Source organism: Protobothrops mucrosquamatus, unplaced genomic scaffold (assembly GCF_001527695.2).
Source record: "Protobothrops mucrosquamatus isolate PMUCROS unplaced genomic scaffold, P.Mucros_1.0 scaffold3052, whole genome shotgun sequence".
Taxonomy (NCBI): domain Eukaryota; kingdom Metazoa; phylum Chordata; class Lepidosauria; order Squamata; family Viperidae; genus Protobothrops; species Protobothrops mucrosquamatus.
Window position 1 is genome coordinate 129,641 of NW_015389064.1, and position 16,903 is coordinate 146,543.

General features: G+C 39.5%; 1 protein-coding gene across 1 annotated transcript in view; it reads right to left on the reverse strand.

The window, feature by feature from the left end:
- The window catches only part of RAI14 (retinoic acid induced 14), an 88,597-nt gene that overhangs the window by 37,182 nt on the left and 34,512 nt on the right, over positions 1 to 16,903 (reverse strand). The window contains exon 2 of the mRNA XM_015826317.1: positions 2,584 to 2,714. Within this exon, the coding sequence (XP_015681803.1) occupies positions 2,584 to 2,714 (131 nt within the window). The remainder of the gene's footprint in view (positions 1 to 2,583; positions 2,715 to 16,903) is intronic.

Genomic DNA, 16,903 nt, shown 5'->3' on the forward strand with positions numbered 1-16,903 from the left:
AAAATTGGAAGAGTAAAGTTCTACCTACAATGGAGGACTGGAGATTGAAGGTTTCGTATCTTGCTGAAATGGCAAAAATTTCGGCTTATTTGAAGAATCATTCAAATGAACAATTTTTATCAATATGGAGAAGATGGATTGTTTATATTCAAAAAAAGCATAGAATGGTGGAATATAACTTAGGCTTTTAGATAACTTGCTTCTTTTTTTACATATTTCACCTACTTATGTAGAATAATATTTTGTGGAGTTAGGGATATTAATAGTAGTTTACTTTTATTTGAATAGTATCCTGGGATTAGGTTTGGGAAGTCCGGGGGTGGGGGGTGGGGTTTTTTATTATAGCATTGTGATGTATTTGTGATGTGTTTTTTTTTTTATGATGAAAATAATAAAAATTTATACTTGGAAAAAAAAAATGAAGTGGGAATGACAAAAATTAAAATAATTTTTAAATTGTTTTGAATAATTAAATTGAACTATTGAATTGTCCTGCAGCAAATTGACCGTGGCTAGTTGGCCATGGCAAATTGTCCCACTCCGGCTATTACAGACACTCAATCCATTTCCTATTTTCTCTCCTCTGAAACATAATAAAAGGATAAGTAGGTCCTGTAGTGCCATTTTATGATGTGGAGGAAGCCTTATTTGGGAAATTTGAAGCTACATTAGAGCTTTCAAGTTCAGGTCACTCAAAGACGTAATTTCATTTCTTCACCCAAACAGAAACTGGACACAGCAAAAGCAAATCCAGAGCAAGTGAGAATTAGCCAAGAACATGGTTCTGTAAACAAAGAGAGCACGCTCGCTGTTTTCAGCTTCAGACTTTGCCATAAATTGCCCAGAGTCATCTCGTCTTGGCTGCTTCCTTCTTTCCAACTCACTCATATAATTCAGAGGGCTTTTCTTTTATCAAGGGACTTGAAACTGTAAGCTATTTTTGAAGTGCCCAGTGAAATCAATTCTTTCTGTAGCTTTCAGTATTGGAACTATTTGTATTATTTTTGTCTTTAAAGAAAGAAGGAAGAAAAACACAACACACTCTGCACGAGCTATCAGAATTCAAACTGGAACACAGACAGCTATCAGGATGATGAGGATGAAGCTCCAGATTGACACAAGTTCATTTTTTAAAAAGAGCAAAATTAATTTTAATGTTATTCAATACAGACAGAATGACACATTCCACATCCTACACATATCCAAAAGTGAATTAGTCTCAGGGCAAAATGAGTGGGCTCTACTTATTAAGGCAGTGCAAAGCACCAGATCTGAAGGGAAAACATGATTTGGAAAATACATGCTGAAAATATATTTTCCTAGGCCTATGTGTCAGCTGCAGAGGGAGCTGTGGAATAAATACATCTATTGAAGATGTTCCCATCAGGTGCTACATGTGTTCCTATGCATGCGGCATATCATTTATGTTTCTGCACTTATGTCTACTAAATTAGGACTTTTGCATAAGCCTAGTTTGAATGCATAAAGAGAAAATGCTAATGGAAGAAGGCTCCCCTTTCTATCCATCAAGCCTTCATCTCGATATCTCCCTAGCTCAGTGTTTCTCAATCTTAGCAACTTTAAGATGAATGGACTTCAACTTCCAGAATTCCCCAGCCCCAACCATGCTAGGTATGCGGATATGAGCTCCACATATCTTAAAGTTGTCAAAGGTTGAGAAACACTGCTCTAGCTACTTATCTTGGTGGCTCCACTGTGTTATTGGATAAATAAGGAAAAAAGTAATCTTGGAAAATACCCTGGAGGTGGGGAAGGAGCATAAAATGGCAGAAGATCATCTCATCTCATTTGAAAACATGTGTCTCATTTGTTCTTTCAACGATACTCTTTTTCACTTTGCAAGCTATTGTTACAGAATCCAATATGAGGAGGATCTGTATAGTTTGGGCAACCAGAAACTCAAGCTAAATATAAACGGGATCCAATCTGAGTCGATCACTGGAATCAGAGTCATTTAGTCTTCTGAGCTCAGGGACTCATCCTGGAGCCCATCCTCAGAGAACTTCTTTTTCACCAGAGAAGTTCCCTGAGGATGGTGTCTAGCATGAGTCCGAAAGCTCAGGAGACTAAATGTCTGGTCCCGGTGGCTGACCCAGATTGGATCCTGCATCATTATCCTGGGACATGTATGTTTGCCTTCATTCGTAAATATAAACAATCTGTTCAACTATAAGTGGGTCATCTTTTGATGGCCAAGTCCTCTAATGCAATTAGGGGGAGAGTTAAGGACTGTAGCAGATGCATCATAGCACAGATGCATCATGGCCCAAAGGGGTTGACGCTAATTCCAACTTCTGATTCCAAGATTTTCATCTCCCCTCCCCTACACAAACTTTTCCTCACCAGCAGGGATCTCTTTTTTTGGTTGCAGTTGCCGTTTTTAATTGTTCTATGACTATTTCTCCTTATATTTCAAGTTGCAAAGTGATGGGAAATGAAACTAGCCAATTTTCATCAATTTTGTCATAAACATTTATAGCAGCACAGTGGAGAATCTGGAGGTCTGGTTCAACCAAATATCCCTCCCCTTGTTATCCAACTGAGAAGGTGAAGGCAACTTACGCAGTCTTGCCCTCACTGTCATGTTTGGTTGCGCTGGCCCCCCTTTTGCCCAAAAGGGAAGCCACTTTCTCCAGATCTGCATTATCCACAGCTTGGAGGAGTCGGTCATCATTCTTATTCCACTCATGGGTCTGTAAAAGAAAGAAAAAAGTTTCAGAGTATTAAGAAGGTGAATAAAGTATTCCTTAAATCAGTGGTTCTCAACCTTTTTAATGCCGCGACCCCAACCGGTCATAAGTCGAGGACTAAACCGGTCGTAAGTCGAGGACTAAACCGGTCATAAGTCGAGGACTACCCAACCGGTCGTAAGTTGAGACTTTCCCTGCCCAGGAGCGCCGCGCATGCGTGGTTCCGCCCCCTGTGCCGGCCGAGGCGTAGCTGGCAAGTGGCAGAGATGGAGCAGGCCGACCACCAGCTGGCCCAGCCCAAGGGAGGTAAGGCACCCGCCGGAAAAGGGGAAAAAATGGCGGACAAAAAAATGGACAAAAAAAATGGCGGACAGCCTTGCTTGGCGACCCCTGTGAAATGGTCGATCGACCCCAAATGGGGTCCCGACCCACAGGTTGAGAACCACTGCCTTAAATGGTACTTAGGTTTCCTGTTGGCTTCACCCCAACCTTAAATAATATTTCTGGATACATTTGGCTCATACATGTCCTTGCATGGGACAGGATCATCATGAGAATGACAACTATCCCTTTCATATTTATTTCTGGTTATGCTAATCACAATGGGCGGAAGTTTATTATAATGAATCTTGGATTAATCAATAAAGCTTGGCTTTATATTCTTCCCCTTTATGGACTTAACAGGATATCTTATTATAAAGGTACTTATTTTAATCTGTAGGGGTTTTTATTAGGGGGAGAGAGATAAATCTCAAGAAATGATAGGAATTGACGGTCCTAGATGACTAAGTATGCAACCTAAGCACTGATTTTTCTCTTTCTTTAAATCCATTTCTTGTTTAAGTTTTCTAGAACAGGGCTTTTCAACCTTTTCACCCATTGTACCACTTTTAGGATAGGGCAACATCCGAGTACCACCAGTTGCCTAGCAAGGTGTCAAAAACTTGATGACCAAAAAAAAAAAGGAAAAAAGTGATAAAGTGCAGGTAGTCCTCAACTTACAACAGTTCGCTTAGTGACTGTTTGAAGTTACAGTAGCACTGAAAAAAGTGCCCCCCCAAGCCACAGCCAAGCAAGACACCTGCCTGCCCACCCAGCGGCGCTCTTCCTCCTGTCCGAGGTTTTCATTGTTGTGAGCATTTCTGTTGAGGATTGGCAGCGGGGGTGGTGTGGGGGGGGTGTTTGGTGTTTATTCCCCCCATCTGCTGGGTGGTTGCAGCAGGTTTTGGTCACTTCACATGACCCTGGGACACTGTGACCGTCATAAATATGACTCAGTTGCCAAGCATCTGAATGTAAATCACAAGACCCTGGAGATGCTGCAACATTCCAGCTGATTGGCGCTTCTTCTGGGCTCAGCAGAAGCTCCAGGATTAGCGCCGAGCTCCAGCTGGAGCCTGGCGCTGATCCTGGCGCTTCCACTGAGCCCTGACAGCCCTGCAGCTCCAGCTATCTCTCGCTCAGGCTTGTGCGGTGCTGCCACCGGTTCAGCTCATTCCCCTCCCCCACTACCACTTTTCTAAGATGGTCGCGTACCACCTGCCAGGTGCCAATGTACCACAGGTGGTACCCGTACTACTGGTTGAAAAGCCCTGTTCTAGACTGATGATAGTAATGGGTCATCAACAATTTTATGTCATCTTCTTGAGTAACTGCAGAAAATTTCACCAGAGTTATTGTTAGCGGACCACTGAATTTTAGTGTAGCAATTTGGAGAATCATCATGGACCATAAAAAAGATTTTCGAATTTCATGCAACTAATTAGCTGTACATCCCTATTTTAAGGTTACACAGAACTGAAACAATCAAGAAAATTACTTCCCCACAATTTGTTTAGAGGCAGTATTTGGGAGGTTGCATTTTTGAAAGCTGAATCTTGCAGCAAATCTGATATTTGTTATCTTGTTGACCCAGAAGAATTCACGGGAAGTGGACTGCCAAAACATGTTAGAGAAGAAACTTCCCATGTACTCTGGCCTTTTACAAGTTGGTCCACATGGAAAAGTTAAGGGTGGAGATGCCTTTGTTTGAAAGCATCTTCAATTCACAAAAACAAACACAAAGCCTATATTAAACTCAGCCTTCAGAAAGAAAGGCGCCCCTTGGTGCCTTGATCCAAGTTGGGTTTTCTATAAACAGAAGGCAGTGCCAATCTTTCATATGCAGAAAAGTTGTAAATATTTATACTAATATTTCCACCATCGCAACATTCAGTGAGACAATGCTGTTTGACAGCTTGGCTTGACTTTAATCCATAAGGGAGTTTCATTGCTATTAATGAACTACAGATTATGTTGCAGTTGTAAGCCAACCCTGTGGCTTAAACACAAAAGCCAAAACCTGAAAATGAGAAAGTTTTTTGGAACAAGCTACTATGAGCCAGCTGCCGAGGTTCAACTTGGCAGTTACCTCCAACTATTAGTTCAACGTGGAGCAATTAATGAGCCTTTTGCTGGAATTGGGTACACGTGGGAGGAAGTTACCCTAGCAGAATATTCTGTGACTCTTCAACCTGCTTCATTCATTCACTTATCCGCTGCAAGGCTATCTAATTCCATATAGCTTATTGTATGCTCCCAGGTCTTTAATTGAGCACTTTGCAGCCCCTCAACCTCCATCAAAGATTCTCCCTTTTCTAAAACATGTTCTATATCCTGGAACAACTTGCCACTTAAAGTTGAAGATGGCCCTCTTTTTACAGCCAGTTTAAAAGAGATCTTTTTGCTCCAGGTTTTTTTTTTTCTAAATGCTCACAGAATTCATATGCTATTTTCAAATGTTTTTATGTGTTAAACAGAGCTTTGCTTTTAAACTATCTAAGCCACCGGGATTAGGCAGCACATAAATTTGCCAGATATATTAACCCCTAGACAAATATTGTTATTTTCTTTTATTATAAGTTCACTTTTCCTCTCCAAAAATGAACCAAGGAACACATTTGCTATTACTAGTTTGGTGACCAGAACATCACATGCATTAGTTATAAGGAAAAGCTTCCCATTTTAAATGAGAATACAGAGAATTGTTTTCCTAGCATTTGAACATCCTCATGTCTGATGCAAAGTAAGCATTTGTTCCCTTAAGCTTTCAGAAGCCAAGGAAGTTTTTAATCTACTCTGATGCCAGGAAGAAAGAAGAGAGCCTAAGAGGAGCTTGATTTGCTCTCAAGCCTGTACTCTACAGGCAACATTAAAAGCTCAATTGGTGCATCCAAATTACCCCTTTCCTAGTCCACTCCTTCACATCTGAACACTACTACACTACTACTACTATCTGTGTCTAATCTTTAGTTAGCCAAAACGGGGGTGGGGGGAGGGGGATGGTTCAGCACCACCAGCAGCACGCAAACACACTTGCTCATGAAGCTCCATTTGTGCAAATGGAGTTTCTCCTGCTCACCCACTCCTTGCATGGCCCAGTTCCCAACAGGCTGCGGCCTGGTACCGGAACATGGCCCAGGGGTTGGGGGATCCCTGTCTTAGAGGAACAATGTTTGAATCAAGGAACTGTACCTCAATGTATCAAGTTAAGCAAACAAAATCTGGGACCCATTATTCCCCTGGAATTGTAATTTCAAGAATCTTTAGACCAGTTGTATTTGCAAACTTGTGGCTGCTGCAGGGGTCAACCGCAGTCATGTGATCCTGATTTCCAATATCCCAGCCAGTTTTCCAGAAGCAAAGTTACTGAAGAAGCTGGCAAAAATCAGACGTCACTCCTGCTGCCACTGCTTCTTTAGCTGACAGTAGTCATTCTGTTTACCTCTTCAGGTAAGTAAATATTGACAAAGAATGACCCAATGGATTGTAGGTTGTCTATTATAGGATATATACAAAGATGCCCAGATCAAAATCCTACCAGAATCTACATCCTAGACTGCTTTTCCTATTATTACTCAACTTTAATCTGATCAGTTACTAGACCCTGATTGTTCATTCGATACTAACTGGTTAGTAAGATCAGACCAACCTGATGCACTCTGGGCTGTGTCAATTAAACAATGCCATTTACTGCAACTCAGGATGTGATCCTTCTTTGTCCAGACAGGATCAAGCCAGAAATCTGTGTGGTTCCCACACTGATGAGATTCCAGAAATGTTTAAAAACCAAACTGCTCTCCTACACCTTGGAGCAGGGTGGTTGCAAACCTGTTTGTTGTGTTTTTACTACTCATATAGTATGTTTGGTCAGACATACATGATCTCTGTTTATTTTTAATGCTTTTGTTCTTTTAAAGTGTAATCCATCCAGAGCTTTACACCTAAATAAATAACATTTAAAATTTCCCTTCTTAGAAACTCTTCCCAATTCCCACAAAACCCCAGCAAATTGAATCTATTTGGTCTTCAAGGAGCTGGTAGAATGTCACAGCTATGTTCAGTTGTAGAATCTTAAGGAATGAGCCTCTAAATATCTTCAAGTTGTTAGATTCTAGATAAATTTAGGCAACCTATTCTGGTATATTTTACTTAGGAACATGTAGATTTGCTTTTATTTTCAAGTACAACTATATCTGACCAAATGCTTTAATAAATGTACTAAACTGGAAACTGGAGTTGATTTGGACTACTGCCCAGCCTAGGGAGTAAACTTGTCCATGTGCCAGTCTGCCCAATATATTGGCTTATCATTTTTTCAAGGAAAGAAAAGGAAAGGTCTGAAAAAGAGTCTTATCCTCAGGAGAGAAGTGTAGTATCAGGGCAGAATTATTACATATTCAGGTCAAAGTTTAACCATTGTAAATGACTCAGCTAACGGCAGTTCATCCACTTTGGAAATGCAATACAAAGGGCTAACTGCCCTGTCTTACCTCTGTGTCAATACCGTCTGTCTTGTCTTGTCACACACACCCCAGTTATCCTTCCTTCTAGCAGTTCCATGTTGAATTATTCTATCTTCTATAGAATATATTGAAATTAAAATTATGGAGCAACTTATACCAAGATGGCAACTTGTGGCCTGAGGATTGTAAAAAGCACCTTCTGGGTTTTTTTTAAAAAAAAATGATGGTAGAAGATTTAAAACTTTCTGAGGTACAAAATATGTGAAAAGGTATTGTAAACTCTAAAACAGGAGTCTTCAAACTTGGCCCTTTTATGACTTGTGGACTTCAACTCCCAGAATTCCTCAGCCAGCATGCCTGTCTGAGGAATTCTGGGAGTTGAAGTCCACAAGTCATAAAAGGGCCAAGTTTGAAGACCCCTGCCCTAAAAGGATGCATTGCATATAGTCCTTGACTTATGACTACAACTGGGTTCCATTGTTAAGCAAGGCTGTTAATCTTAAAACCTTTTTTTGCCATGGTTGTTAAGTGAATCACTGCAGTTAAATGAATCATGTAGTCATTAAATGAATCTGGATCCCACCATTGATTTTGATTGTCTGAAGCTGGCTGAGGTAATCACATGACTCCAGAATGCGGCAACCATTGTAAATATCTGAATTTTGATAATGTGACCATGGTAATGCTGCGATGGTCATAAGTGCAAGGACCAGTCGTAATTTTTTTCAGTGCCGTTGTAACTTTGAATGGTTGCTAAACAAATTAATGTAAGTTAAGGACTGACTACCTGTACTTGTTTTTAGAAAAGCACAAACTACTCATTTCAACATAACCTTGGAGGGGGGGGAAAGTCCCAGCACCACCGACTTTACTTCCCTTTCCATTGCGGCAACAAAATATTGACTATAATTCTCAGACATTAAAAAGTAGCCCTGTTCTTGATTTAAAGGACAGCCTCCTTTTTTCATGGCCTTTTGAACCACGATAAAATATTATTAGCTAGATAATCATTTGAGTGTCTAGCTGAGGTCAGTTATATCAGTTCCACTTTCCATGTTTCAGCAAGAATAAAAATTGAGAATTTTAAAACTGGAAGTTACAAAGATTTTAGACAGGTATCACAAGCCAGGGCTATTTACTGGTTGTATTATTTTAGTTCATAGTCAAGTTATCATTTGATAAGCACTTATCAATGGACTTTGCTCCCTTTGTTGTTAACTGCCTTCAAGAATCTCAAGAATGCAGCAGTTTTAAATGCAGCTTTCCAAACCTGATTAGCAATGCCTCCTGGAAGTCAGCAAGGGTCAACAAACATTTCAGTACTGTGTGCGCATGTGTGTGTGTGTATGCGGGCATACACACCAACCGGTTCATGAACTTGTAAGATCTCATATAAATTCACTGAGACCTTATGGAATTTGTCCCCACCGTAGTATTATGGATATTTTATTTCATTCTTTAAGGGAGTGGTGTTTGAATGACAGCAGATCCCGATTTAGAGGATACCAAGTTGAAGAAACCTGCTATACATAAGCAGTCTAATCAATCATTCAGCGTTACACGGCCATTATCACTTTACAGGACAGATTGGCTTCATGATGGAAAAGTTCATAAACATTCAATTAATTCATTACTAAACAAGCAACTTGGTAAATTGACAGCCCATATTAAAAATTTAGCAAAACAAAACAAGACAAACCAAAACCCCACAATTCTGCCCCAGTAACCAATTTCCAGTGACTGTACATCACTTGGTCAATCATTCTTATATCCAAACTAGATGACCGTGATTTTATATGAGACTATTTAGTGTGCAATATGGTTATTATTTGTCCTTAGAGTTGCTTGATATGCGCACTGCCATAAAAATGGCAGAAGTCAATAAATCAGTAAAATGTAGACATGAATAATGATCATGATACTGATGGGCAGCCAGTACAAGTGCCCATTATGGTCAAATGTCATAACAGTCATAAAACAGGCCGGTCATGTGATTGACCCAATGTTACAAGATTTTTTTTATTATTTTTATTTTTGTGGCAGTTGTAAAGCAAACCAATGGTTCACTATGGATGAAGTCTTGCCAAAAACTGGAAATAATTTCTGTTTTCAGCAAAACCATAATAAGAACATGGTCATATGACTGTGGGACACTGCAAATGGATGTAAATTGGCAATGTTGCGAAGTGCCTGAAGTTTGGTAACTTGATTGTGTAGAACTTTACTTTGAATTCAGGTCCCAAAACTTTTTTTCGGGTTGATTGTAACTTTGTCTGGTTATAAGTCTAGGACTACCTTAAAAGTACCATTTATATCAGATACTACCCAAAATCATACTATATTTCTGCTTTAAAGAGGTAGTCCCTGCCTGGGTCTGACCTCTCTGATCAACAACATGAACCATCTGCGTTGTTCTGGAATGGGAGATCCATGGAATCCTTAGATTCCATCTATTCACCTTTCAAGATTTTTGGTCACTTGGACATTTGCATACATACATACAATCAAATATATTCATAACCCTTTTAGGCAGTGTTTCTCAACCTTGGCCACTTGAAGATGTGTGAACTTCAACTCCCCGAATTCCCCAGCCACATCTCCAAGTGGCCAAGGTTAATAATAATAATAATAATGATAAAGTTGGAAGGGACCTTGGAGGTCATCTAGTCCAACCCCCTGCTCAGGCAGGAAACCCTATACCATTTCGGACAAATGGCTATCCAGTTTCTTCTTAAAAACTTCCAGTGTTGGCACATTCACTGCTTCTGGAGGCAGGTTGTTCCACTGGTTAATTGTTCTAACTGTCAGGAAGTTTCTCCTTAGTTCTAGGTTGCTTCTCTCTTTGGTTAGTTTCCACCCGTTGCTTCTTGTCCTGCCTTCAGGCGCCTTGGAAAAATAGCTTGACTCCCTCTTCTTTGTGGGAGCCCCTGAGATATTGGAACACTGCTATCATGTCCCCCCTCGTCCTTCTCTTCATTAAACTAGACATACCCAATTCCAGCAACCGTTCCTTATATGTTTTAGCCTCCAGTCCCCTAATCATCTTTGTTGCTCTTCTCAATACTCTTTCTAGAGTCTCAACATCTTTTTTACATCGTGGTGACCAAAACTGGATGCAGTATTCCAAGTGTGGCCTTACCAAGGCATTGTAAAGTGGTATTAATACTTCACATGATCTTGATTCTATCCCTCTCTTAATGCAGCCTAGCACTGTGTTGGCTTTTTTGGCAGTTGCAGCACACTGCTGGCTCATATTTAAATGATTGTCCACTAGGACAATTGGTTGAGAAATCCTGCTTCAAGATTTCATAACCTGCAGCTTGAGAACCCCGTCTGTAAAGCATATGGAACCTGATCAGCCTTCCGCACATGGGCTGAGAATTATGGGAGGTTTTTCAGAGGCTCCAGAAGCCATGCAAGAACATGGTCCTGTCACACGACTTCTGAAGGGTCTGGAGGCCCTGCAAGAGCATATCCCATTCTCACGTGGCTTCTGCAGTCTCCAAAAATTGAGTGAGAATGGGACATACATTCTAGAATACTTACNGAACCTGATCAGCCTTCCGCACATGGGCTGAGAATTATGGGAGGTTTTTCAGAGGCTCCAGAAGCCATGCAAGAACATGGTCCTGTCACACGACTTCTGAAGGGTCTGGAGGCCCTGCAAGAGCATATCCCATTCTCACGTGGCTTCTGCAGTCTCCAAAAATTGAGTGAGAATGGGACATACATTCTAGAATACTTACTGGATGTTGGTGAATACTGGCATGCCACCCAAAAACATGGCATGGCATTTTTGACATGTGTGTCATAGGATCACTATCACTGGCTTAAGGACACCCTTCAAGTCTGACACTGAGTATAGCAACAAGAGACAGCAATTGCCCCAACTAAACAATCCTAGCAAAACTTGCCTTGGTACATGCCAATTATTAGTTTGATCTTCTATGTTTTAGATTTATTTATTGAATGATGGTTTTAATCCTGAAGGTTTTGCATTGGGATTTCTGATTCGGTATGTTTTTGTAGCAACTTAGTTCTCTGCTTACCATTATTCTCACTCACTCACTGAAATTTCTGTTTTTTGCTATGCTTGTAACACTATGTAAATGATTATACAAGGCCCAGAGATTAGTTTTATAAAGCATTAATTTTATTTATCAAATCTCTTAAGGAATTAAACATAAAAGATTCCCCACCTGCTGTATAATTCATCTTAAGTGGGATGCTGCAAATGCTCTATAGTACTATCCTAAAAGACTGAAATGAGAAGGAATGTGTTTATAAAATAAGACTTCCTCCAAAGTTGAATTATGGAAGTTGAATTACACTAAAACAAACAATTTGGCATGTACTCTCCTCAAGCTGCTGTTGAGAGCTTGTTTGTGGAGGCTCATTATAAAAGCTTAAGTTGTATCTTTAGAAGGTGCTACAGACATTAACTTAGCAGCATGGAAAAGGTCAGAACATTCTATGAATAATTAACTGTTGTCAACAAAATGGGAGTGTGCAGAGACTGGGAAATATTTATCTCTTCCAGTGGCCCCAAAGCCAAAAATTATTTGTATATAAATACACATAAACACTCTCTCTTAGTATCTAGTTGACGGGTCTAGAAATGTAATCCGCCGTGTTAAAACTCAATCTGTCAAGATAAAAATAAAATGACAGGATTAATCATTATTAGGCAACTTGTGAGCCATTGGGTTGTTTCAGAGATCTTTCATTACCTAAACAGGGAAACAAAACAACCAAGGGCAAAATGCAGTAGGAGTGACCTCCAACTCTTCCTGCCAACTTGTTGTAGCTGATCACCCTTTAGGAGTAGACGGAGTGACCACTGTAAGCTGGCCTCCAGAGGACAATGATGGGATGAGTCAATCTGATTTCTGGGGGGTTGGTTGAAGTCCACCTACCCCCTGCAGGGCTAGGTCTACTGAACCACCAGATGGTATCATGGCAGCACTGAAGCAGCCACAAATTTGCCAAATTTCAATCCCATGGAAGAGTGTCTCAGATTTTGGATGCACCGTCTTGCCTAACTAAAGGTTACAGATGAGAACTAAAGTTTTAGTAGCATATAGATAGATATGTCAAGCAATCTAATGTCTAAATGAGTTTTCCAGCATACTGGAAGGCCTCACAGAGATGGCATTCTGGTTAGAATCAGAAAAAATTAGTTTTAAAGAAGATGATCCTAAACGTCATAATGACAAATGCAATTAATACCTCCTATCAGAGTACAAAGGAACAATACTATATACTATGCTAAAGTCAGGTGATGGAAGTTTGAGGTCCTTTGCTCAATTCAAGGGTCTTGTTGTGGCCAATATGCCCCTTGCTAGGGAAAAAGAGAGGCACTGGGAGAATCCTCCCGCCCCCAGTTGTTGCTTGTTTTAGGCGCACGCCCATCAAAAGGGCAGGGCTTCTAATATTTGCAGTCCTATGACCCTCCAAAGTGATAAATGAATTGGAGTGACTTCTGCAAAGCTTTGTATAGTCCTCAACTTATTATCCTTTAAAAACTCTTGGTAATCACAATGGTATCAAAATGGGTCCTTTCATAACATGGCCCATAAAGCACTTCCAGCCACCATGAAACTCTCCAACAGTCACATAACTGTATTTCGGGTGTTTGGCAACCAATTGCATTCACAACCAGTTGCCAAGTCCCCTCTGAGGTCTGTTTTTTGGCACATAAAGGGATTTCCTCCCCTCTCCTGCAAAAATGCTAGCAAATGTCATTGTTCTCATTGGTGGGGCAGTGACAAGCTCTGGGCCTTGGTCCTCTCCCCAAGGCTTCACTTAACTGCCACTGGGAGGGTTGGGATTGGGACTGTTGAGTGAAGCAGTCATGTGGCATCTCACTTAATCACTGCTTTATTCAATGATCGAGATTCCAGGCCCAATTGTGATCCTTAGTGGAGGATTAGATGTGTATATTAAAAGGGGGTCTTCAGACTAAGGAAGTATAGGAAGGACTGAATAATGGGAAAGGTATTAAGAGAAATCCGGAAATGCCCAATTTACTAAAAAAAAACAAAACCCACTCCTGTTCCTGTTCAGTTTCTGGCCTCATTCTTCATCCACCAGTAAGTAATTTTGCTGAATAAAGAAAGGCAGATGAGCATGTTACTTTCACATTTTCTATATAAATGGGGAAAAAATTACTCACTTCAGAATGTGGTTTACATCTCTGAGCAAAAACATTTCCCCATCTAATATGATTCAGAAGTTTTCAGTAGGGTTTCAGAAAGGGAGCCCCCAATAGATAAAATGGTAGTAGTATATTCTTTTTATCATAGAAAATGAGAGCATAGTTATAGAAGCTGGTGAAACCTACAAATCTAGTAAGAGATTTTCCACCTGTACTATAACCGAAATGAGTGAACCATCATTATGCCATTTTTAAAAATGCATAAAGAAAAAAAAATCCATGAAAAAGATAAGGTGAGCTTTTCCTTGGATTTCCCACACCCTAAAGTTAAGATTGCTTAGGACGATTTGTGAAGGGACCCATGATTCTATGATTACTGTAAATGTGAACAATTAAGACAATGCTTTTGTAACACAGTTTTCAGTTTCCAAACTATTCTTGCTGGTTAGAACTTGTTCCCTCTGAGGAAAAATCAGATGTCCCAGGGATTTATATGACAACTTGTCCATGTTCCCACATGTACACAGCAGAAGAGATCCTGCAAAGGCAAAAAAAACAGAAACTGCAGCCCAAATCATAGGCAGTATGCAACTTGAAGATTGCAGAAGCAGCTAGACAGGTTGCTGAAATTGCAGGTCAGCAGTAAAATGATTGGTGATTTATCTCCAATGCTTCTCAAGAAAGGAGAGGCACAATTACTGTCATCACATGCAATTTATCTTTCTCAGCATGTTGGGAGGTAATTAACCTCCCCCATTTTATTATTTAGCATATGGCATATCATACAAGGACTAGCAGTATATATATTAACATTTCACTTGGATTAGTAAAACACAATAAAATATAAATGTTAAAAAAGATCTATGTACAAATACCAATGTCTGTGCCATCTAAACATTGAAGCGCAGCATCATTTAAATTTAAAAAAAATCAGATAATGCCCTCAGCTTATAGCCAGTCACAATGTGATCTACAGTTTATGTGGACCCTGCAGTCACACTGAGGGGAGGATATTATGCCCCATTAATACAGAGAATCCCGGCAGATGTTGTGTGAGGTGCTAATCCTCTTCAGGATTGTCCATTGCTGACGTGGTATAGGTAGTCCTCGACGTATGACCACAACTGAACCCAAAATTTCTGTTGTTAAGTGAGACATTTGTTAAGTGAATTTTGCCCCATTTTACGACCTTTCTTGCCACATCTGTTAAGTGAAGCACTGCAGTTGATAAGTTAGTAACCCGGCTGTTAAGTGAATTTGGCTTCCCCATTGACTTTGCTTGTCAGAAGGTCACAAAGGTGATCACATGACCTTGGGACACAGCGACGGTCATAAATATGAACCAGTTCCCAAAGCATCCAAATTTTGATCACATAATCATAAGGATGCTGCAAATATTGTAACTTTGAAAAACGGTCATAAGTCACATTTTTCAGTGCTGTTGTAACTTTAAACAGTCACTAAACAAACTGTTGTAAATCGAGGACTAACTGATCGAATTTCCGACCTTGGTAAAAACACCCCAATAAATGTACAGACGGATACAGACCCCTAAGTCGTTGGGTAAACCGAAAGGTGACCCTTAGTTACAATTTAAACAACCCATCGAAACATGTTTACAGTTACACCCTCAGGACCTAAACTCAGGAGACCGACTATTTACTCCAAGGGGGTTTGTACGTGAAAGTACTTGCACTATTCAAACAGTCCTGTATGTATTTTATTTTATAGGGCCTTATCAATAATTATTTCCCAAACTTCTTAATCTATTCTATGTCCTCCCAATATATGCCTTTATTTACTCTACAAACCTTTGGAGAAAATACTGAAAATGTAACAATCCTTTTAGTAAATGCTGCTTAAAGTTAACACAATTTTGGCAGCTGAACTTTTGCAGGAAACACAGAAGAAACTGGAATTGTGTCACAGGCATGGCAAGACATGTCTAATTTTAATAAAATTAAATAAAACCTGTCAGTTCTTCAGTACTCCTACAATATTGCTTAAATCTTAGTCCGGATTTTGTAGTTATGTGGTTTCCCATTCCAAAAATCAACAATCACATATTTGCAAATCCTGCCCAATTACTGTCTCAGTAGAAATGGAAAAATGCTGGTTCTCAACCAAAAATTAAGAAAGAAAGAAAGAAAGAAAGAAAGAAAGAAAGAAAGAAAGAAAGAAAGAAAGAAAGAAAGAAAGAAAGAAAGAAAGAAAGAAAGAAAGAAAGAAAGAAAGAATTTTTTTTTCAAAGAAATAGAGAAATCACAGAGTAACAGGCATCACACTGGACCATCACATGACTTCCTAAAGGCTGAGTTTTTCATCATCCAATTCCACTGGGCAAGACTTCAAAACCACAAATATTTACATGTTTGTTTCTTTATCCCTTTCTAGACTTCAGAATGGGATATTTGGCTTAAGTGATTTTGCAGACCATACAGCTAGTCTTGGCAGAAGATGTCAAAGATCACTTTTAAATTATATCATAGTCTGACTGCTTTGATATACTCTGGTTATAAAAAGACCACCAAAGTATCACAATGTCAGCAAATTAAAAATATACAGATGAGAGTTACCAAGGCTTAACTGTATTAAGTATAGTTCAACATTATGACCTGGAAGTAAACTTACAGAATTCTTGAAGCAAGGATCATAATTTATTGCTCAGTGTGAGTAGCTTTGAAATGAGATTGGTGGCAAATAAATTTAATAAATAAATAAAAATAAATACATCTGCATTCAAAAATAATCTAAAGTCTACAGGTCTCCTTCATAATATGACCGTACAGGTCCTTTTAGTGGTCTCTAATCTACAACCTCAATGTGGCAATAAATTGATTACTTCCGCTAAGAATACATAGTCAGTAACAGTTCAGGATTTCCAATTAGATTCACGGGGGTCTCCCACTTTAATCTTAATATAGCACTTAATTTGAAGTTCCTGATCAAATATAAGTTTTTGTTGTTCTTCAGAAAGACCCATAATTTAGTGGTATAGTGTATGTGTCATATATTGAAGATCTCAGATTCAATTTCTGTAAACCAGGACTGGGTAGCAACTACAGTAAGAGAAAAGCTCTCTGCTTTGGAATCTATTGGTTAAAGCTGATAATGCTGGCTAGTAAGTGGATAAATATTCAGCAATTATATTCCTATCACTGTTTAGTGCATTATGGATAATTATATAAGGTGTGCTTATAATGGCATTAGAAGTCGGTTAGTTGGAAATGTGATGGTGTGTGGTTGATGAT